This window comes from Pipistrellus hanaki, assembly GCF_964339955.1.
Source record: "Pipistrellus hanaki genome assembly, chromosome: 15".
Classification (NCBI taxonomy): Eukaryota; Metazoa; Chordata; class Mammalia; order Chiroptera; family Vespertilionidae; genus Pipistrellus; species Pipistrellus hanaki.
Genome location: NC_140517.1, coordinates 42,259,355 through 42,282,469, shown reverse-complemented (window position 1 = coordinate 42,282,469; position 23,115 = coordinate 42,259,355). Strand labels below are relative to the sequence as shown.

At 42.6% G+C, this 23,115-nt stretch overlaps 1 protein-coding gene across 1 annotated transcript; it reads right to left on the bottom strand.

Annotated features, from left to right (window-relative positions):
- Window positions 1-5,406: 5,406 nt before the first annotated feature.
- On the bottom strand, window positions 5,407-21,836 carry LOC311609949 (uncharacterized protein). The gene is made up of 4 exons (XM_084860750.1): window positions 21,673-21,836; window positions 14,498-14,592; window positions 10,496-10,622; window positions 5,407-8,264 (listed from the first exon to the last, which is right to left on the bottom strand). Exons 1-4 carry the CDS (start codon window positions 21,791-21,793, stop codon window positions 6,733-6,735), a joined length of 1,875 nt encoding a protein of 624 aa, XP_084716876.1. The 5' UTR covers window positions 21,794-21,836; the 3' UTR covers window positions 5,407-6,732.
- Between the last annotated feature and the right edge of the window lie 1,279 nt (window positions 21,837-23,115).

The window sequence follows — 23,115 nt, the reverse complement described above, 5'->3', positions numbered from 1 at the left end:
GTGCGCGCCTCCAGGACCTCCTTTCTCCTCTACCCCGGGGTTCCGCCTTACAGCCCAGCTCCCTATGGCTGAGCCTGAGTCCCCGGGGTCTGGCCCAGAACTGGGGTTCAGAGCAGTCAGGGGCCCAGCACAGTCGGAGTTTTATCTCCTTTCCGCTAGGGAACGCCCGCCAGGCACTCGGCCTCCCTCCTCTCCGGCTCCGTCCTCTCCGCGCGCGCCGCGTGTCTCCGTACCTTAGGCTTTTACAGCTCCTCCGTGCTTCCTTCTGGTTTTCTCCTTGCTTCTTGTTGTAGGATTTCCAGTCAGTCGACTTTCCTGTAGTTCTGGGTAATGTCCATTTTATATTTTAGTTGTATTTTATTAAAATTGTTGTGTGCGGCTGCGGCTAGTTGCCTACCCGAGCAGCCATCTTGGATTCTTCCGCCGTCATCTTCTCTTTTTTCTTGTTATCTATTTTTTAAATCTTTATTGTTGAGATTATTACAGATGTCCCCACCCCCCCATTGCTCCCTCCCACCCAGTTCCCGCCCCACCCCAGGCCTTTACCACCCTATTGTCTATATCCATAGGTAATGCACTTATGGATATAAGATCTTTGTTTAATCTCTTCCCACCTGCCTACCCCTGTTCCCTCTGAGAATTGTTAGTCTGTTCCATTTTCATGCCTCTGATTCTGTTTTATTCACCAGTTTATTCTGTTCGTTAGATTTCTTATTCATTTATTTTTATTCTTAGATTCAGTTATTGATAGATATGTATTTGTTGCCATTTTGTTGTTCATATATTTTTTCTTCTTCCTCTTCTTTTTTTTTTTTTAATATATATTTTATTGATTTTTTACAGAGAGGAAGGGAGATAGAGAGCTAGAAACGTCAACGAGAGAGAAACATCGACCAGCTGCCTCTTGCACACCCCCTATCGGGGATGTGCCCGCAACCAATGTACATACTCTTGACCGGAATCGAACCTGGGACCTTTCAGTCCGCAGACCGACACTCTACCACTGAGCCAAACCGGCTTCGGCTTCTTCCTCTTCTTTTTAAAAAATATTTTTATTTATTTCAGAGAGGAAGGGAGAGGGAGAGAGAGATAGAAACATCAATGATGAGAGAGAATCACTGATCGGCTGCCACCAAACGAGACTCAACCAACGTAGGCACACAAGCCCGGGCAAGTTGGCTGTTTTCTAGGTGGAATATCCAAATATAAGCATCGCATAGCAAACCCTCACTGCTGCTTCACACAAACATTATCAGAGGTTTTCACACAGGAAGAGCATCTTCCCCATGCCTCAGTCAGGCCTGTGTGTATTTTATTTAGTGGTCATTTTTCTCTCTCGTGTAATAACTAGTTTGACTAAAGTAATAAGGAACATTAGTTTAAAATGTCCAGAGATGGCTCTGGCTGGGTACCTCAGTTGGCTATATCATCATCCCCATACACCAAGGTTTTGGGTTCAATTCCAGGTCAGGGCATATATGAGAGACAGCCAGTGAATGCATAAACAAGTGGAACAACAAATCAGTGTTTCTCTCTCTCTCTCTCTTTCTCTCTAAAAATCAATACTTTTTTAAAAAATATATTTTATTGATTTTGTACAGAGAGGAAGGGAGAGAGATAGAAAGCTAGAAACATTGATGAGAGAGAGTCATCGATCAGGTGCCTCTTGCACACCCCCTACTGGGGATGCGCCCGCAACCAAGGTACATGCCCTTGACCGGAATCGAACCCGGGTCCCTTCAGTCCCCAAGCCGACGCTCTGTCCATTGAGCCAAACCGGTCTCGGCTAAAAATCAATACTTTTTTAAAAAGTAGTTTTGAGAGAGGTTATGTGCCTTGAGGTAACACAGGACATTTTGCTTTAAAAAAAGTCATAGCATCCAGGATTCATGTGTGAGAAAGGAAGAAGGCAGGTGCTATATGTTTGGACTAAGTTACTAAACTAAACACTTCTGGGGACAACTGGCAATATTCACCTAAAAGTAAATTACATGTAGTCTGGGATGCATATTTCGATTCTTTTTTAAAAATATGTTTTATTGATCTCAGAGAGGAAGAGAGAGAGAGAGAGAGAGAGAGAGAGAGAGAGAGAGAGAGAGAGATCAATGATGAGAATCATTGATTAGCTGCCTCCTGCACACCACCTACTTTTGATCAAGCCTGCAACCAGGACATGTACCCTTGGCTGGAATCAAACCTGGGACCCGTTAGTCCACAGGCTGACACTCTATCCACTGAGTCAAACCAGCCAGGGCCATATTTAGGGTTCTTGGAGGTTACTTTTAAATAGACCCAATGAGAACACAAAATAAAAATATGAGGACTGTGCCGAAACCAGTTTGGCTCAGTGGATAGAGCGTCAGCCTGTGGACTGAAAGGTCCCGGGTTCGATTCCGGGTTCGATACCTTGGTTGCGGGCACCATCCCCAGTAGGGGGTATGCAATAGGCAGCTGATCGATGATTCTCTCTCATTGATGTTTCTAACTCTCTCTCTCTCTCTCTCTCTCTCTCTCTCTCTCTCTCTCTCTTCTCCCTCTCTGTAAAAAATCACTAAAATATATATATTTTTAAAAATAAGAAGACTGTGTTCACTGCTGTACTTCTGCTGAGGCTGAGAATCAGTGTGTGAAGTTGGAAGAGAAGGGCTGGGAGGTCTACACATTGACTTAAGTTGCTCAAAATCTGAGACCATTTCCTGCCCATCCTACTTTCCCAGTGCTATCTTTTGTCAGGAGGCCGCTGGCTGAGGTTTGGTTGTGTAGGAGATCCACAGTGCCTTGAATGCCCGAGGACACAAGCCAATTCTGGGAGCTGACACTGAGCACCGAGGGTCTGTCCTCACCCACGGAGACCAGGTTCCGGAAGTTCTCCAGCGTCAGTCCCAGTACAGCTTCCTCTGGGCAGCGTCCAGCAGCCCCAGCTCCTCCTCCGTGAAGACCACAGCCACGTCCTGGAAGGTCACTTCCTCCTACACAACCAAACCTCAATTAGCGGCCTCTTGACACTGAACCCATTTCCCAGAGCACATAACCATGCCTAGAGCATAGTACCGTGTTTCCCTGAAAATAAGACACCCTCTGAAAATAAGACCTACTTACAGGTTTCCTTCTGAGTGAAATATAAGACATCCCCCCAAAAATAAGGCCCCCCCTAGGCTAAACATGAGAGATTTGGTCCCCTGATTCTGAAAGAAATGGACTCACAAGAAATTCAGGAATTGGATTGTTATGATGATGTTCCAGAAGATGATGACATGATTGTCATTGAATAAATGAGTAAATTCTTGATACTGTAGGATTCACAGATTGTCTGGTTTGTGTTGACAACTACCGTATTACCATACCGTATACAGGTAATAAATTTCCTTTATTTTCATTTAACAATAAATGTGTACCGTATTCTTCTTCATGGAAAAATAAGACATCCCCTGAAAATAAGCCTAGCGCATCTTTGGGAGCAGAAATTAATAAAAGACACTGTCTTATTTTCGGGGAAACAGGGTAAGTATGCAGCAAATGTATGTTGAATGAATAATGAATCCCACCAAAAAACCAAAGGTGGCAAAATTCCTTGGTTTTAAAAGAAAGCAGAAGAACCTATCCCTGGTTCCTTCTGAAGCTTTTGGGTTGTCTCTTTCAAAATAGAGTTTGGGAAAACTTTAGTTGTAAATAAAAAAGTCCATTACAACAGAAGGTGAATGTACCTTAGTTGCGGGCACATAACCGGTGGTGGGGGAGACTGTGCAGGAGGCAGCTGATCTATGTTTCTCTCTATCCCACTCCCTTCCACTCTGTAAAAAACCACTAAAATATATTTTAAAAAGAAGTATTATAAAAAATTTTAAGATGAGGCAGCTGATCGATGATGATGATTCTCTCTCATCGATGTTTCTGGCTCTCTATTCCTCTCCCTTCCTCTCTGTAAAAAATCAATAAAATATATTAAAAAAAAAAGTCCCAGGTTTGATTCCGGTCGGGGGCACGTACCTGGGTTGCGGGTACATCTATAGTAGGGGGTGTGCAAGAGGCAGCTGATCGATGTTTCTCTCTCATCGATGTTTCTAGCTCTCTATCCCTCTCTCTTCCTCCCTATAAAAAAATCAATAAAATATATTTAAAAAAAAAAAAAATTTAAGACGTTTATAAACAAATGTACAACTTAAGGCATAAAATTGGACTTTGAAACTTGGGGGGAAATCAACTACATACACCGCCAGTCTGTGTGGCCCTTCCCTGAGTCCAAAAATATTACATAAGGATTTTAAATGAAAACCAGAACAAAATAAATTCAGGATTATAGAATAGTATGTTAGCTAATATTTTCTAGTAATACTTAACAGGAAACACTATTTTTTTTAAATATATATTTTTATTGATTTTGTTTTTACAGAGAGGAAAGGAGAGGGATAGAGAGAAACATCGACCAGCTGCCTCTTGCACACCTGCTACTGGGGATGTACCCGCAACCAAGGTACATGCCCGTTACTGGAATCGAACCTGGGACCTTTTAGTCCGCAGGCCAATGCTCTATCTACTGAGCCAAACCAGTGAGGGCAACAGGCAACCATATGAAATTATGAAATTATATGGAAGTTCATTAGTTTATTCTTTCTTGGCAGTGTTTGGAAATTATCATTGTTAAAACATACGAGGAAAAAAGCATTAGAAAGGTATGATAAAAATTTTGTCAAATGTCTATACTACAGCCCTAGCCGGTTTTATTCTTCATTCAGGTATGTGCCCTGACCAGGAATTAAACAGTGACATCCTGGATCATAGGTCGACCCTCAACCAGAGCCACGTTGGCTAGGCTGTAAGTACTGAATGGCTGGTGTTCAGTTGGTTGGGTGTTGTCTCACGCACCAAAGGTTGCTGATTCGATTCCCAGTCAGGGCACATGACAGGGTTGTGGGCTTGATACCTGGTAAAGGGTGTGCAGGAGGCCACTGATAGATGTACTATTCTCACATCGATGTTTCTCTCTCTCTCTCTAAAATAAAAAAAATAAAAAAACAAGAAAAAACATAAATTTAAAAAAAGTACAGAATTCTTTTTAACCTCCACAAAATGTGTATCCTTTATATCTATCGCCAGTATTTACGGGTTCCCTGGCTTATACCTAAAGATGTGTCACATGCATTAACTTATTTGTGTATTCAAATAACCAGAAAAAAATTTTGAATATTGATGTAGTCCTATTCCTTAATTTTGATCTTATACGGTAATATAAATATAGCACAATCTTATTAGGAGTCCATAACTGTAAATGATTCATATTAATCATTTTTCAAATTCCATTATACATAATTTACCAGTTTGATCAAATTGATGCTCATTGAGAAATTAAAATTAAAAATGGAAATACCGCCAAATACTCCTTGCTAAAGAAGACCATTACTACGAGTATCACTTTCCACGTTTTATTTTTATCCACACACACATGAACTTAATTCCACAGTTTGAGTTCACAAAGCTCATATTGTTCTTCTTCTGTTATTACATGTCCTTGCCATCACTCTAATGACTCCAAGTTATTTTGGAAATATATAATTTAAACAAATTTTTACTGACGAACACTTGTTACTTCCATTCTAAAAATTGTGTGGCATTACTGATATGGTATCCATTTTTCATTATTTGAATCTCATCATCTCAAATTCTTAAACTATGACATCTAAATTACACGTTGTTATATTTTCCAAAGATGTGTTTTTACCAAAAAAGAAAAGCATGTAAATGGCATTCCTATGCCAGTAATTTGATGAAATTACCAAATCCAGCAACTTTTTCTGGTATTTATTTCATGGGGATGAGGGAAGAATATAGGAAGCTGAGATACTAAATGTCCTTCAAATCTGGCATAGCCCCCACCGGAGAAGTTTGACAAAAGAAATATCCTCAGGTGAGGATTAACCCCTACTCCCTCCTCCGCCCCCCCCCCACCAAAAAAAATAAATAAAAGGAAATAAAGAAATACATACTACAATTAAAAGGCAATCATATCAAAGTATGCATGGAAAAACAAAGACTTAAAATTCAATGAATCCAAGATTATGAAAACTATTATCACTGGTGCTAAATCTGACCCTTTTAATGGGTTACTTTGAACCCGTGCCTTAACACCGTTGAGAAATGTCAATTGGGGCATGTGCAGTAGCCAGGTATTGCAAAGTTATAACTGTCTGGACTATAAGAAAAACCAAAAGATGAATTTATACTACATATACTAACGGAACACCAGACAGAAACCCAAATAATAAGAACCCAACCTCAGAACAGAGGCAGAGGGTAGGCCAGGAGCCAACTGCAAGGGTACTACCAAAACAATGCTGTGGTATGCAGGGCCCGGGGTATTTCTGTATTCCAACTCATGCTTGTTTCCCCGAATTGTTTTTTGCAGGTTTCCTCTTCCAGATACAGTTTTTAAACGTTATATATTTCCTTCCCTTGACTGATTTAACAAACGAGAGCTGAATATATATACAAAGTGCTCATCAATGTTTTGTTTTTTTAAAATATATTTTATTGATTTTTTTACAGAGAGGGAGAGAGAGAGCTAGAAACATCAATGAGAGAGGAACATCAACCAGCTGCCTCTTGCACACCCCTATTGGGGATGTGTCCGCACCCAATGTACATGCCCTTAACCGGAATCGAACCTGGGACCTTTCAGTCCTCAGGCCGAAGCTCTATTCACTGAGCCAAACCGGTTTTGGCAAGTGCTCATCAATGTTAAGGTTGTGTAGGTTCAGCAGCAAACACGCTCCCTGCCCTCATGCCCTCACTGCGCTTGTGTAGTCTCAGAACCATTGGGATATGTTGAGCCCTGGCTGAAACATTCCCTTTATGAAACAAAGGTTTTCCTTCTTCTGAGAATGGATGAAGTTTATCACCGGCATGGCTTCTGGAATGAATTCTAAAGTATGACCTTGACTTGAAGCGCTTACTGCATACCTCACACTTGTAAGGCTTCACTTTTGTGTGAACTTTCTGATGAGACTGTAGATGTGAAAGCTGAGTGAAAAGTTTACCGCACTCATCACATTTGAATGGCTTCTCTCCAGTGTGGAGTCTCAGATGAAGTTTAAGGTGTGAGGCCCTGCTCAAGTGCTTACCACACACCCAGCATGTGTAGGGTCTCTCTCCGGTGTGGATGCTCCGATGCACTTCAAGATCCAAGCTTGTCTGGTAGCTCTTCCCACACTCCTCACACTTGAATGGCTTTTCCCTTGTGTGGACTTTCAGGTGAGCTTGTAGGTATGCCTTCCGACCGAATCTCTTCCCACACACTTCACATCGGAATGGTTTTTCTCCACTGTGGACTCGCTGATGGGCCAGAAGATGGGAGGCCCATCGGTAGCTCTTCCCACATTCCTCACAATTATAGGGTTTCTCTTCTGTGTGAATCCTCTGATGGTAATAAAGATCTGCCTTGGAGTAGAAGCCCTTTCCACACTTGTCACACTTGTACGATTTCTGTCCCGTGTGAATGTTCTTGTGGGTATGAAGATGTGAGCACCAGCTGAAGCACTTCCCGCACTCGTCACATTTGTACGGCTTCTCTCCCGTGTGGACCACGCAATGGCTGTTAAGCGCTGACCTCTGACGGAAGTTCTTCCCACATATGTCACATTTGAACGGTTTCTCCCCAGTGTGGACTCTCTGGTGGTTGTAAAGATGGTAAGCATGAAGGAAGGTCCGCCCACATTCCTCACACTTATAAGGTTTCTCCCCCGAGTGCAGTTTGCAGTGGTCACTAAGTGTTGCCTTACGACTGAAGCCTTTCCCACACTGCTCACATTTAAATGGCTTTTCTACAGTGTGGACTCGCTGATGGGTTTGCAGACGTGAGCTCTGACTGAATTCCTTACCACACTTATCACACTTATAGCATTTCTCTCCCAAGTGAACTCTCTGATGTATGCGGAATGCTGAGCTGTAAAAGAAGCTTTTCCCACACTCCCCACAAGTATGAGACTTCCCTCCTGTGTGTATTTGTTGAGGAAGGTCAGAGTTGAAGACATCACAAAAGAATCTGTTACATTCATTTCCCGAGTGAGGTGTCTGGCCTGTGTGAGTTATAGACAGTCCTGCCCCATCCTGGCTGGTTGAATCTTTATGGTTAGGGAACTGAGAACTCTCGATCATGGAGTCTTGACTCCTGATTAGGTCACTTGCAATTTGTTGCCATATTTTCCAGCAGGAAAGTTCTTCATGTTGTTCTGGATCTGGAACGGTGTCCACCTCAGATTGGATCTTGCCTCCTATAAGAGAGAATTTAAAGATGTGGATAATTGAAGACTTTGTACACGGTCTTCAAGATTTCACACATAAGGTGGAGCATGAGATTTCAATAAATCCAGAGTATTCACTGTCCTTTGGATATGTGTCATGGTATCTGGTTTACAGAAACTAAGTAGTGGTCCAGCAGGTTCTTCTCCACTAAGCATCAATGAAACAAATTTAGAACCACACCAAGTTTCCTATGTATATAGGTATAACTTAAAATCAAAGATTTCATAACAAATATAGTAATATGATACATGTTAATCAGCTGCTGTTTCTATTGAATTTTATAATCAGTGTAAAGTCTTCAATAGAAAATTATGAAGCAAATATATACACAATGAAGTATGAATCAAATTTTAAGGAAAAGCAGTAACATATTCAATACTTTGTATTATATATTTGGATTTACATTATACACATCCTTACATTACATATCTTAGCCAAAAAGGGACCTGGTGTTTGCCTTCCATTTCTGAGAGAGAAGCTCTAAGCATGTGAAATGCCATGACTGGAAAGATATGAGGGTCTGGGGCCACACTGGCTGGTATAACAATATGATTTTGGAATGAGGCTAACAACACCAGAAAGATCAGAATGTGATTGTTGATAAAGCTTTCCATTACCTGGTGGTGTGAATCAAGAGCCAGAATAACCTCAAAAAACTATTCCAGGTATAATGACCATGTGATGGAAACCATCACACTGAGGCTTAGGTGAGGTTCCCTGACTGGCAATACCCTGTGTAATTTCACACCTTTTAAAAATATATATTTTACTGATTTTTTACAGAGAGGAAGGGAGAGGGATAGACAGTTAGAAACATAGATGAGAGAGAAAATTGATCAGCTGCCTCCTGCACACGCCATACTGGGGATATGCCCACAACCAAGGTACATACCCTTGACCGAAATTGAACCTGGAACCCTTCAGTCTGCAGGCCAACGCTCTATTCACTGAGCCAAACCAGTTAGGGCCAAAGTCACATGCTTAACACCAAAACATTCTAGGTAAATGTTCCTGGAAAATTAGGTTCCCACGGCATACTCTCCCAGTAATCAGAAGCAGAGTTTTTCAAACGTTTTTTTAAATGACCACTTTGAAGAAATGCCATTTGTCAAGACCCATATAGGCGGGCTATCTCCGGAGCACCCCTGCCTTCTTCCCTCCCAGGTGTGCATCTGTACTTTCTCTCCTAAACCCTAACGGTCCCCACAAGACTGGCGACAGAGGCACAACGACAGCAGCAGCTCATCCTGGGCTCACCCCCGGACCCTGCTTTCGAGGCCCCCTTTCCCTGACTTTTCAGTGAGCTGACAGCAGCCCCACTGTGGCTCATTTCTTCCCTCCAGCACTGCCTTGGCTCTCTCCTGCTGCTTCTATCTTGTCGTTCTTTTGTTCCACTGTCCCCAGCTTTAGCAAACATACTGTCAAGATAAAATTTTAAAAAGATCCATACATGCCCTAACTGGTTTGGCTCAGTGGATAGAGCGTTGGCCTGCAGACTGAAGGGTCCCAGGTTTGATTCCAGTCAAGGGCATGTACCTTGGTTGCAGGCACATCCCCGGTGGGGGTTGTGCAGGAGGCAGCTGGTCGATGTTTCTCTCTCATCGATGTTTCTAACTCAATCAACTCTTTATTGATTTAAAAAATCAATAAAATATATATTTAAAATTTCTAAAAAAAAAAAACCCCACAAAAAACACAAAAACTGAGAGTAGGGCCCTGTGGATGGCTCAGTTGGTTGGAGCATCGTCCTGTACACCAAAAGGTTGCAGGCTCGAGTCCCAGTCAGGGCCCATATCTAGGTTTTGGGTTCAATCCCAGATCGGGGTGCATGTGGGAAGCAACCGACCAATGTTTCTCTTTCTGTCTAAAAATCAATAAAAACATATCCTTGGGTGAGGATTAAAAATTTTTTTTTTTTTTTTTTTTTTTTTTGAGAATAGGTCTCATTTGGTTTTAAAACTCATGATAGAGTCAAAAATTGATAAGACAGAGCAGTATACTGTGCATTTATAATTCCTTAACAAAACACAAACTTGCCTGTTGGTAAAAACCAAAATAATTCACTCGCTGTGTCCACTACATATTAGAAAAGTCAGGCCCCAGAACTCAGGGGACCATTACAAGGGCTCCAAAGCTTTGAACACCCAAGGATGCACAGCTACTCCTGGGAGCTGACGTTCCGTCACAGCCCCGTCCTCACCCACGGAGACCAGGTTCCGCAAGTTCTCCAGCATCACGTCCCGGTACAGCTTCTTCTGGGCAGCGTCCAGCAGCTCCAGCTCCTCCTCCGTGAAGATCACAGCCACGTCCTGGAAGGTCACTTCCTCCTACGGCACCAAACGCATGTCAACTCAACCAGCACCGAGCAGATGCTATCTGCCTGTGTGTTCTTCCAAAGAGAATGGCTAACATTCCTTGACCCTTGCTTGATTTCCTGTGCGACTTAAGCAGGTTTCTCAGTTTCTACCTATTTAAGTGAAACATGAAGTCAAGAACCTCCTTATCCAGCCGAAACTGGTTTGGCTCAGTGGATAGAGCGTCGGCCTGCTGACTGAGAGGTCCCGGGTTCGATTCCGGTCAAGGGCATGTACCTTGGCTGCGGGCACATCCCGGGTAGGGGGTGTGCAAGAGGCAGCTGGTCGATGTTTCTCTCTCCTCGACATTTCTAGCTCTCTATCCTTCTTCCTTCCTGTCTGTAAAAATCAATAAAATAAAATAAAATAAAATAAAATAAAAAGAGCCTCCTTATCCAGTAGCTCGAAGGAGTAAGTGCCTGGCATATCCAGCAAGACTGGACTTTTACTTTTTTTATTGATTTGAGAGAGAAACACCAAATTGTCGTTACACTTACTTATGCATTCACTGGTTGCCTCTTGTATGTGTCCTGGCCAGAGATCAAACTCGCAACCTTGGTCCATTGGCACAATACTCTAACCGACCGGGCTATCTGGCCAGGGCAAGACGAGGCATTTTAAAAAAATATTTTTATCCAGGCGCAGCCACTGCAGGGAGGATCTGGGAACCCACTGCCTGGGCTCCAGTTTCCGCCCCAGCATCTTCCTGCAGCTCGTCTCGTGTGACCCACAGCTCCCGGACCACCGTGGGTCTCAGCCCGAGACGTGGGGAACGTGAGGGGCTGCGGGGCCACGTGCACCCCTGCCAGGAGGCTCAGGATGGAGTCCGGGCTCGACCTCTCCCCTCCGGCCCAGGAGGCGGCCCCTCTGCAGGCCTCGGCTGCCGGAGTCGGGAGAAAGGTGTGCGTCTCCTCAACTCTAAGGGAGCCGGTGAGGCTTGCAACCAGGGCAGCAACGGGCACTGAGTTCATCTCCGGCAAACCCCCTGAGCCTGTCCCCACGGCCCCCTTTCTCTGACGTCTTAGTGAGCCAAAGCAGACCAGCCTACACTCATTTCCCCAGCCTTTCCTTTGTTTCATTGTCCCGAGCTTTAATAAACGTCTTCTAAAGTTAAATATATATTTCTATATATATTTTTAAATTCATTTTTAAAGAGATAGGAGGGGAGAGGGAGAAAGAGAAACATCCACGTGAGAGTGAAACATCGGTCAGCTACTTCCTGCACCCCACTCCTCCATCTCCCTTACTGGGTATGGAGCCAGCAACTTGGCCATGTGGCCTGACCAGGAATCGAACCAGCAACCTTTTGGTGCCCAGGACCATGCTCAACCAACGGAACCACACCATCCAGGGCAAGAGTGGACATCTTTAACCACGGTTATACCTTAGGATATAACTGGAGGCAACCAAAATACCCTTCAGGTGGTGATTGGATAAACTGTGGTACATCCAGACTAGAGTATGATTTAGTGCTAAAAAGAAATGAGCGATTAAGCCACAGAAAGACGTGGAGGTAATTTTAATGCATGTTGCTAAGTAAAAGAAGCCAGTTTGAAAGGTTACTTATGACATGACATTCTAGAAGAGGTAAAGTTATGCAGCCTGTGAAAAGGTCAGGGGTTGCCAGGGGCTGGAGGAAGAGAAGGACTGGGATTTCAGAACACGAAGCTACTGTGTACGAGAGTACAATGGCGGGGACACGCCACAACATATCTGTCCAAACCTGCAGAGTGTACACAGAGAGAGAACCCTACGCCTGGCCAGCGTGGCTCCGTGGCTGAGCATTGACCTATGAACCACGAGGTCACGGTTCTATTCCTGGTCATGGCACATCCGGTAGGGACCTTGCAGGAAGCAGCTAATCAATAATTCTCCCTCATCACTGATATTTCTATCCCTCTCTGAAATCAATAAAAAAGAGGGAACCCTAATGTAAAGTCTGGTTCCTGGTGACAATGCAGGTTCTATCAACTCTAACAAATGTACAAATCTGGTGGGGAATGTTACAAATGGGAGAGGCCCTGGCCAGTGTGGCTCAGTGATTAGAATGTCGGTCTGCAGACTGAAGGGACAAGGGCTTGATTCCCAGCCCAGAGCATGTACCTGGGCTGCAGGTTCCTTCCCTGGCCCCCATCTCAATGCTTGTGGTAATCAACCAACTGATGTCTCTCTCACATCAATGCTTTTTTCTCTCGCTCTTTTCCTTCCTCCTTTCCTCCCTCCCTCCCTCCCTCTCCTCTTCCCTCGATTCCACTCTCTTTATAAAATAATCAATGGGAAAATATCCTCAGGTGAGCATTAACAGGAAAAAAAAATAGGTGAGGCTGTGCATGTGTGAGGGCAGGAGGTATAGGGAAATCTGTGTATCTTCTGCTGGATTTTAATGTGAATGCAAAACTGCCATAAAAAAATAGTCTATTATTTAAAAACATACACACAAACATAAGGTTATATATTACTTTGAAAAAAGAATTATTATATGCAGGAATAAATGCAGATTAATAGCCCAGCTGGTGTGGCTCAGTGGTCACTTCCATTCCCTGGGCATATGCCCAAGATGTGGGCTTGATCCCCAGTAGGAAATCACTCATCATTGATGTTTCTCTCTCTCTCTCTCCCTCTCCCTTCCTCTCTGAAACCAATAAAAATATATTTTAGTTTACAGATGCCCCCTTTTCCCTTTCCTTTACCCCCTCCACCCAGCCTTCTCCACACTGTTGTCTTTGTCCATGGGTTATGGCCTGCAAAGCTTCTGTTGTAAAATCAACTGGCAGTCTATGGGAGCTCTCTGGCTACTGATAATTTGAACTCTACTTTGTCATGATACTGGGCAGCAGCAGCAAGAGGATTTTACCCAGCTCTAAGCTCATGAGAGCTTTGCATTTCTTCTGTCTCATCCATAAAAACTCATGAACAATGTGCTCTATGAACACAAGAGGAAAACTTGAATGGTGCAAAGAGATGATGGAAATAATTCCAGTCACTTATCATACTAGATATTTTTGTTGCTGCTGTCACAGATGTTGCAGTCTTTGTTTACAAAACTAAATTGATAAATAAAAAAATCAATATGTAAAATATATATATATATATATATATATATATATATATATATATATAAAGAAGAGTAGATGAGTAAGTAAAAGACATGTAGGATCTGACTCAGACATAGGAAGGATAGAATCTAGCCCCTCCTGAGTGAAAATCTCCAACAATATTTGTGCCTACTGTGCTATGACAGATTTGAATATTCTATCTATAAAATTCAGAGGGGCATGTATCAATGTACTTTTTCAACATTAAGCTCCTAGTATGTTGAGGACAAAACATAGGCATGTTATTTGGAGAATTAATTGTTTTGGAGGAAAAAAGTTGCAGGTAGGAAAATCGTCACTGCAATGTTACTTAAAACGACGAAACTCCTAAACCACCTTAATGTCTATGAGTGGTAAGTAGTTAAAAATTAAAAAGTATGTCAATAGTAGAAATACTAATCATAAAAAGTAAATGTTATGTGACATTAAAAAGCCCTATTTAATATTAGATGTAATTGTGCATATTAATTAAGCTATGGCTACAAGAGGAAGAGAATATGCAGAAAAAATGGTTAATGTCCCAGCAGCAAAGTAATAAAGCTGGAGAACTTGTGGTCATTTCTATTAATTTGTCCAAACATTTTTGAAGTAAAATGAAACATGACAAAATAAGACCAACACTAAAAGCAAATACAAAGTAAACAGGTCTTTAAATGCCTGGTGTTCTCCTTGAGTCATCTCAAGAAAGGGAAAAGCACATGATCTGAGTAGTGAGACTGAATTTTAACAGTAAAAAGGGTGAACCATATGCACCTTAAATGTGGTCATTCTTTTCTTCTTACGTCTGCAAATGTAGGCTCCTGACTGAGATATGGAGTCCTGGCAGGCAGACCCGTGCCTGGGAGTGTCTGAAAAGACAGAAAAGGACATGAAAGGCTGGCCAGGGTGCTGCTCAGCTCCATCAACACTCACTGTGTATTAGCCAAGGAGCCCCTTTCTGGAGGTGGCTGCTCTGTCACGGCTTGGCGAAATCTCAGCACAGCCTCCATTCCCGCTCCACACACACACTGACACCATCTCCAACACTGCCTTGTGGTACCCAAGGTCACCAATGAGATTCTGGTATGATACAAACTGAGACAATAGAATGTCCAGAGGAAGGATCATCCCTGGGGCAGCAATATATGGGTTCAAATCCTAGTTCAGCACCTCACTGAGATGGGTTGTCTTGGGCAAATTAATAACATCTCTTTTCCTCAACTGTGCCATATATACAACTGAGAGAATATTAGTTCCAATTTAATTGAACTCTTCAGAGCTGGAAAGCACTTTAAATACTAAAAGGATTTCGTAATTTTATAGCTGTAGTAAAAAAGATGTATTTTTTTTTCAAATTTATAGAAAAGATGCCTTTATTAACCTTTTTTAAAATTAATAAATCTTTATTATTCAGATTATTACAATTGTTCCTTTTTTCCCTCATAGCTCCCCTCCACCTGGTTCCCACCCCACCCTCTGCCCTTTCCACCCCAACACTGTCCTTATCCATAGTGTACGATTTTTGTCCAGTCTCTTCCCGCACTCCACACACCCCTTTCCCCCCGAGAATTGTCAGTCCACTCCCTTTCTATACCCCTGATCCTATTACATTCACCAGTTTATTCTGTTCATCAGATTTTTTATTTACTTGATTTTTAGATTCACTTGTTTATGGATATGTATCTGTTGTTCACAATTTTTATCTTTACCTTTTTTCTTCTTCCTCTTCTTAAAGAATACCCTTCAGCATTTCATATAATATTGATTTGGTGGTGATGAACTCCTGTAGCTTTTTCTTATCTGTGAAGCTCTTTAGCTGACCTTCAATTCTGCATGATAGCTTTGCTGGTTGTAGGTTCTTGCTGTTCATCACTTTGAATATTTCTTGCCACTCCCATCTGGCTTACATAGTTTCTGTTGAGAAATCAGCTGACAATCATATGGGTGCTCTCTTGTAGGTAACTAACTGTTTTTCTCTTGCTGTTTTTAATATTCTCTCTTTGATCTTTTCATTAAAAGCTTGATTGAAAACTTAAAAAAAAAATTCTCTCTTTGTCTTTTGCTCTTGGAATTTTAATTATGATGTGTTTTGATGTAGTCCTCCTTCGATTCCTTTTGTTTGGGGTTCTGTGCGCTACCTGGACTTGTAAGTCTATTTCTTTCACCAGGTGGGGGAAGTTTTCGGTCATTATTTCTTCAAATCATTTTTCAATATTTTGCTCTCTCTCTTCTTCTGGCACCCCCATAATTCTGATGTTGGTATGCTTGAAGTTGTCCCAGAAGCTCCTTACACTATCTTCATATTTTTGGATCCTTTTTTCTTTTTGCTTTTCTGCTTGAGTGTTTTTGCTTCTTTGTATTTCAAATCTTTGATTTGATTCTTATGATCCTCTAGTCTGCTGTTAGATCTCTGTATAGTATTTTTTATTTCAGTCAGTGTATACTTAATTTCTAGTTGGTCCTTTTTCATATCCTTAAGGGTCTGGCTAAATTTATCAGCCTTTTCTAGGAAATGCTTGAAAAACTTTATAACCATGGTTTTGAACTATATCCAATCCTTTGCTTTCCTCCATTTCTTTCATTTGTGATGTTTCTTTGTCTCCGCATTTTCGCTGCTTCCCTAGTTGATAGAATGGCTTTGTGTGCTAGGTGTCCTATAGGGCCCAGTGGCTCAGCCTCTCCAGTTACCTGAGGTGACACTCTTGGTGCACCCCTTTGTAGACTGTGTGCACAGTCTTGTTGTAGTTAAGCCTTGATTGTTGTTAATATCACTGGGAGGAATAGACCTCCAGGCCAATTGGCTATGAGGATCAGCTGTGTCTATGCTGGTAGAACTTCTGTGCTGGAGACACCCTTATGAGACAAGACTTGCAAAAGCCTCTGTGCTCAGCTTGGATGGGGTGGAGTCTCAGGGCGCAGTCTCAGGGCCGAGCAGACAGCCTTGCCCTAAGAGGTCCCTGTCTTAATGTCCTACAGTAATCACTGCAAGCATCTCTGAGAGAAAGCCGCCCTTGAGTTTTGCCAGCTGCCAGACAGTCCAGTTTCTCCCCAAATGAGTATGGGTCCCCAGAGTCTTGCCAGGAACTGGAATTCAGCACAGTCAGGAGCTTTTGTCTCCTTCCTGCTTGAGAAAGTCAGATGCGTACTCAATGCATGTGTGTCTCAGTAACTCTGCCTTCTGCAGCTCCTCTGAGTCTCAGTGTGCTTTTCTCTTTCCTTTTAGTTGTAGAATTTCCACTCAGCCAGCTTTCCTGGGGTTCTGGATAATGTCCGTTTTGTCTTTTAGCTGTAGTTTTGAAATTATTGCGCAAGGCAGAAATTTAGGTGTTTACCTATGCCACCATCTTGTTTTCCTTTAAAAAAGATGGTATTTTAAATGTAAAATTGTTATATAATGTGATCATTACCAAAAGACATTGTATAGTATCTGTACTTCTGAAATGATTGTTCTTTTCTGTGAAGGTCACTCATAACTTCTGAAAAATCTGTTGACTCTGCCTCACTGTCTTCTCTAATAATGTGAAATTTTATCAGTCATTTTTAAATTACCATAGACAACTGTTTTCTAAAAAAAAAAAAAAAAAAAAAAAAAAGTTTCTAGTATCTGATAAGAAACACAAGATTCTGGAAAAGATTTGTGAAAAACAGTTTGGGCAGTTTCTCAAAAAGTTATTCCTAAAGTTACCAATCATCAAGCAATTCCACTTCTAGATATCTATCCAAGAGGAATGAAAACATATCTCCACGCAAAAACTTACACCTAAGTGTTTATAAAACTGTTATTCATAAGAAACCCAAACAGGAAACAACTAAAATGTATACCTATGTGGGTGAATGGATAGAGAAAGTGTAGTATATCCACAATAAAATATTCATGGGCAAAAAAAGGAATGAAATTATGATATATACTACAACAGTGGTCGACAAACTTATTAGTCAACAGAGCCAAATATCAACAGTATCAATGACTGAAATTTGAGAGCCAACTTTTTAAAACTCAAACTATATAGGTAGGTACATTGTTATTAACTTAATTAGGATACTCCTAAGCTGGCCTTTGCTAAAAACTCGAGGGGCCAACGAGCCGCATGTGGCTTGTGAGCCGCAGTTTGCCAACCACTGTACTACAACATGATCTTGAAACATTATATGTTAAAGAGCCAGTCTCAAAAGACCACATATTGTAGTATCCCATTTAAATAAAAGGTTGAAAAATACAGAGACAGAAGTAAACTAGTGGTTGGTCTGAGATGTGAGAACGAGAATTAACTATATGTGAGAATAAGCAGAGAGAACTAAGTTGGTGGTGTAAGTAAATGCTGGTACTCACATCCTCCCACAACCACTTCAAAGTTACAATTAAAATACAGAACCACCATTATTCAGAACCCCCTGAAATCTGGCTGAATGGAAGTCCTACAACTAGAAAAGTAAAGAAGAAAGTGCATCAAGACTGGTAGGAGGGGCGGAGGCACAAAACAGGCTGGTCCGAGACACATGTGGTGTCTTTTTGTTTGTTTGTTTTTTACTCGGGAGGGATAGATATATTGGCTGAGGAGGTCTCCCGTGAAGAGCAAGGGGTCCCAGCCCTACACCAAACACCCACCCAGGGTTCCAGGGCTAGGAAGAGAAGTCCCTGTATCTTTGGGGTGTAAAAACCACCAGGGATTGTAGCTGAGTGATATGGAGACTACGGGAGACCCAGGCAGTTGCTCTTAAAGGGCCAGCACTGAAGATACACAGGCCTGCTCCCTCTGAGCTCCAGCGCTGGGCAACAGCACTAGGCAAACCAGGGACATATGGGGAAGAACCAGATTGTCTGGCAGTGGGGCAGGAACATGGGGGCAGCTTTTTCCCCAGACAGGGGTGCTCGAAGGGGTCATTGTTCCTATGCTGGGACCTCCCTCATTCCAGAGCTGACTGACAGCCATATTTGAGTTTCCATCAGTGAGGCTCACACTCTTCACTCCACCCTGGTGATTCCCTGACACCCTGCCCCATCCAACTTGCAGCCCCACCCAAGTTCTTTGCAGTGGCTTTCCCATCTGAATGGCCTGTTCTGGTTCAGGCTTCAGACTTTCCTAAAATCTCTCAAGAAGCAGCTTGTGTCAACATGCCCCATATCTATCAATAACATGCTCAAAACTTGGTACTAGCACCAGCCTGCCTTGTTTCAGTTTGGCCTAGCCTGGCACCTCCAAGCCCAATACTAATACAAATAGCAGCCACCTGCAGATCCCTCTGTAGCTCCTGCTGGGTGTTCCGAGGCAGTGGCTGACTTTGCACCTCCCAGAAGGCCCCAGAGCCAGTGTACCTGGTGGACAGCTTCAGACCATACCAAATTACAACTCTACACATCACACACTCAAGGGGAAAACTCAGTGAACACCAAAGCCCCACCAAAGCAAGTCCTGCTCCATAAGAGTGTCTCCTGCACAATGGCTCTTCCACTTTAGTCGCAGCTGGTCCTCACAGCCAATTGGCCTGGAAGTCAACTCCTTGCAATCAAGACTCAACTACAAGACTGTGCACACAACTCACACAGTAGCACACCTAAAGGGCCAGCTCAGGTTCTGGGGAGGCTGAGTTACTGGGCCCTACAGGACACCTATTACACATGGCCAATCTACCAATTCCAGGAGACATAGCAACTCAAATTAATACACAGAAACAAACACAAGGAAGCAGCCAAAATGTGGCATAAAGAAATATGTGACAAATGAAAGAATAGAAGAAATCTCCAGAAAAAGAACAAAATGAAATGGGAGCAAGCAAACAACTAGATACAGAGTTCAAAACAACGATCATAAGTTTGCTCAAGGATCTTAATGAGAGGTTCAAGACTTTCAAGGAACTTAATGAGAATTTCAAGGATCTTAGTGATAATTTTAAAGATATGAAAAAGGACCAGTCAGAAATTAAACATATACTATCTGAAAAAAGAATAATTTACAAGGATTCAACAGTAACATAGAGGATTCTAGAATTAAATCAACATTTTGGAATATGAGAAAGCAAACAAACAAACAAAATCAAAAGAGCAAAAAAAAGAATAAAAAATATGAAAATAGTGTAAGGAACCTCTGGGACAACTTCAAGCGTACCAACATCAGAATTATGGGGGTGCCAGAAGAAGAAAGGGAACAAGATACTGAAAACCTGGTGAAAGAAATGACTTACAAGTCCAGAAAGCCCACAGAACCCCAAACAAAAGGAATCCAAAGAGGACCACACCAAGACACATCATAATTAAAATGCCAAGAGCAGCCAGGACTGGTTTGGCTCAGTGGATAGAGCGTCGGCCTATGGACTGAAAGGTCCCAGGTTCAATTCCAGGCAAGGGCATGTACCTTGGTTGCGGGCACATCCCCAGTGCGGGGTGTGCAAGAGGCAGCTGATCGATGATTCTCTCTCATCGATGTTTCTAACTCTCTATCCCTCTCTCTTCCTCTCTGTGAAAAATCAATTAAAAATATAATTTTTTAAATGCCAAGAGCAAAAGACAAAGAGAGAATATTAAAAGCAACAAGAGAAAAAGTTAGTTACCTACAAGGGAGCACCCATATGACTGTCAGCTGATTTCTCAACAGAATCTATGCAGGCCAGATTGGAGTGGCAAGAAATATTCAAAGTGATGAATAGCAAGGGTGACATTCAGAATTGAAGGTCAGCTAAAGAGCTTCACAGATAAGATAAAGCTAAAGGAGTTCTTCCTCACCAAACCAGTATTACATGAAATGCTAAAAGGTATTCTGAGGAAGAAGAAGAAGTTAAAGATGAAAACTGTGAACAACAAATACATATCCATCAACAAGTGAATCTAAAAATCAAGTGAATAAAAAATCTGATGAACAGAATAAACTGGTGAATATAATAGAATCAGGGGCATAGAAAGGGAGTGGACTGACAATCCTCAGGAGGAAAGGGATGTTGGGGGGGGGAGGGGGAGGACAAAAATCGTACCTCTATCGATGAGGACAGTGAGGGGGGCGTAATGGCATGGGGTGTGGTGGGAACTGGGTGGATGAGAGCTATGTGGGGGGGAAAAGAGGAACAACTGTAATAATCTGAACATAAAGGTTTTAAAATAAATAAATACATAATAAAAAATAAAAATAATTTTTAAAGGTTAAAAAAATAAAAAATAAAGTAAATATGCAGAATAGAGCAAGAATAAGGAACTTATATTAGAACAAAGCAGCAGGTTGGGTGTTGCAAAGTCACATTCCTTAGAAGATGGCAAAGGTCCATCAGACAGCTGATCTAACCTAACTGGTGCTAATCTGGAGATTCCTGATCGACTAGTTTAAGATTCCACTTCTGGGAGTGCCGAAATTGTCAGTAAGTCTCAGTTTGGTGACAGGAGACTTAGCCTAATTGACCCCCTTTGGGGCCCTGTCCTGTTTTTAAACATCTCCCTCCGAGAAATCAGAGATGTCCAGTGGTGCCTCCCCCACTCCCTCCTCCTTTCCAAAGCCAGACACGGTTTGGAATTCCAGCTTCCTACAGAGATCAGAGAGAAACGCCTCGGGCACCGCAGATGGAGCTCTAAAGTTTACAGTCTAAACCCATCGGACTCCATGGTTTTCGGGAAAATGGGCACTTCCCAAAGCTAAAAAGTACTGACAACAAGAAGCCACCACTCACCACCTGCTAAGAACTGCTTGGAGACTTTCACTTATGCTCCCGTTGAAAACTTAAACCACTGTACTATTAAGAAAGATAGTAATGCCATCCCAGTTTCACAGGAAGACATCGGAGACAGAAATTTAGGTATTTCGTCCAAAGTTCTACCTGGGGAAAGCGCAGAGCAGGGCGGGTGGAAGGTGCGCGGCCCGAGGAGGCGGAGAGCGCTGCAGAACCAGACCCAACCGCCCCGAGCGCAGACGGGCTCCGCCGAGGGGAGTGCCTGCCGCCCAAGCCCCGACGCGCCGGCTTTCGGATACAACCTCCTTCTCCTCGGGCGATGGCCGGCCGGGTTGTACCAGGATCCGGAGAAGTTCGGATGGCTGGGCGAACACGGAGCCGACTTGCCGCCAGAGCAGGGAATGCAGCCGGTAACCTGGACATCCAGGGAGGAAGCGCAAAGCTGGAAATACACTTCCCAGAATTCCTCTGGCCGAGCGGTGCCTATGCGGAAGTGCCCGCGTCTCTGCGGGACCAGTGGACTACATTTCCCAGAAAGCCACTCGCCTCAAGCGGAAGTGCTCGATACTCTATGGAGATGGACCACCACAGGGACCGGGAAAGTCCTGGGAACAAAGTTCACCCTGTCGCCCTCAAGGTGGTAACATGGAAAACTACACTGAGGCCTAGTGTTTCCCTTTCCTGAACCCACCAGCAGGAATCTTTTGATAGGCATGACTTCCTGAAGTCTAAATGCTTTCAATGATTACAGAGCCACGAAATTAAAAATTAATCTCAAACTAGGAAATGTTCAATGTATTGTAGTAGGGGCAGTAGGGAGAAGGAAGAAGGAGGGTAACCTTGAGTATAATCTTAACTGTATGAGAATTTAAGCTGGGTATTTGAAGAATGGGCGAGGTAGAATGTGGGATCCCTTATGACCCATATGGTTCAGGGCCCACTCAGGGTCCGGTTTCTGGAGAAGGCCGCACACTAAAATGAAGAGCCTGGAAAAGAGTTAATTTGGGAAAATGGGGGCCAGGAGGGAAGTCCACCTCTAGTGGGAAGACTAACCCCGCTCTGGCCTTTTACCATTCCTTTTATTGAGATTCTGAGACAAAGACATCTCTTAGGCAGGAAGTTCCAACAACAGAAAATCAACAAGAATTTACATATGATTAACAAATTAAAGTTGCCTCAGGCACCACTATCTCAACTAGACAATGAGTTAATAGCTCTGACCATTCAGAGCCATCAAGGTTGGCTAGCTCTTTCTACAATTTACTACCAGTGACAATGTTAGGTTTCAGTTCCTGGCACTAGAATGGTTTAGGAGAGGCAATGATGTGCAAAGAAGGTATTAACCTCTCTTATTCTTGACATAGTGGTACCAGTGGTTTGGTAGATTATAATGCTACAATCAGGAATCACAAGTAAGGATATTAAATTCTATTAGTCATAATTAATTAAATTGATTAAATTATGCCGAAGCCAGTTTGGCTCAGTGGTAGAGCATTGGTCTGCAGACTGAAAGGTCCCAAGTTCGATTCCAGTCAAGGGCATGTACATTGGTTGCGGGCACAGCCCCGGTAGGGGGTGTGCAAGAGGCAGCTGGTCGATGTTTCTCTCTCATCGACATTTCTAGCTCTCTATCTCTCTCCCTTCCTCTCTGTAAAAAAATCAATAAAATATATATTTAAAAAATAATAAAATAAATTAACTTGAGATATCACTACATTCTCACAAGAAAAGCTAAAAGGAACTTA

Excerpts from the sequence above, each read along its gene's own strand:
- LOC311609949 (XM_084860750.1), bottom strand. The coding sequence starts at position 21,793 with ATGTCCAGGTTACCGGCTGCATTCCCTGCTCTGGCGGCAAGTCGGCTC. Across the intron at positions 14,593-21,672 it reads CATCGCCCGAGGAGAAGGAG|ACACTCCCAGGCACGGGTCT; the intron begins GTTGTATCCGAA and ends CTGTCTTTTCAG. Across the intron at positions 10,623-14,497 it reads AAAGAATGACCACATTTAAG|GAGGAAGTGACCTTCCAGGA; the intron begins GTGCATATGGTT and ends TTGGTGCCGTAG.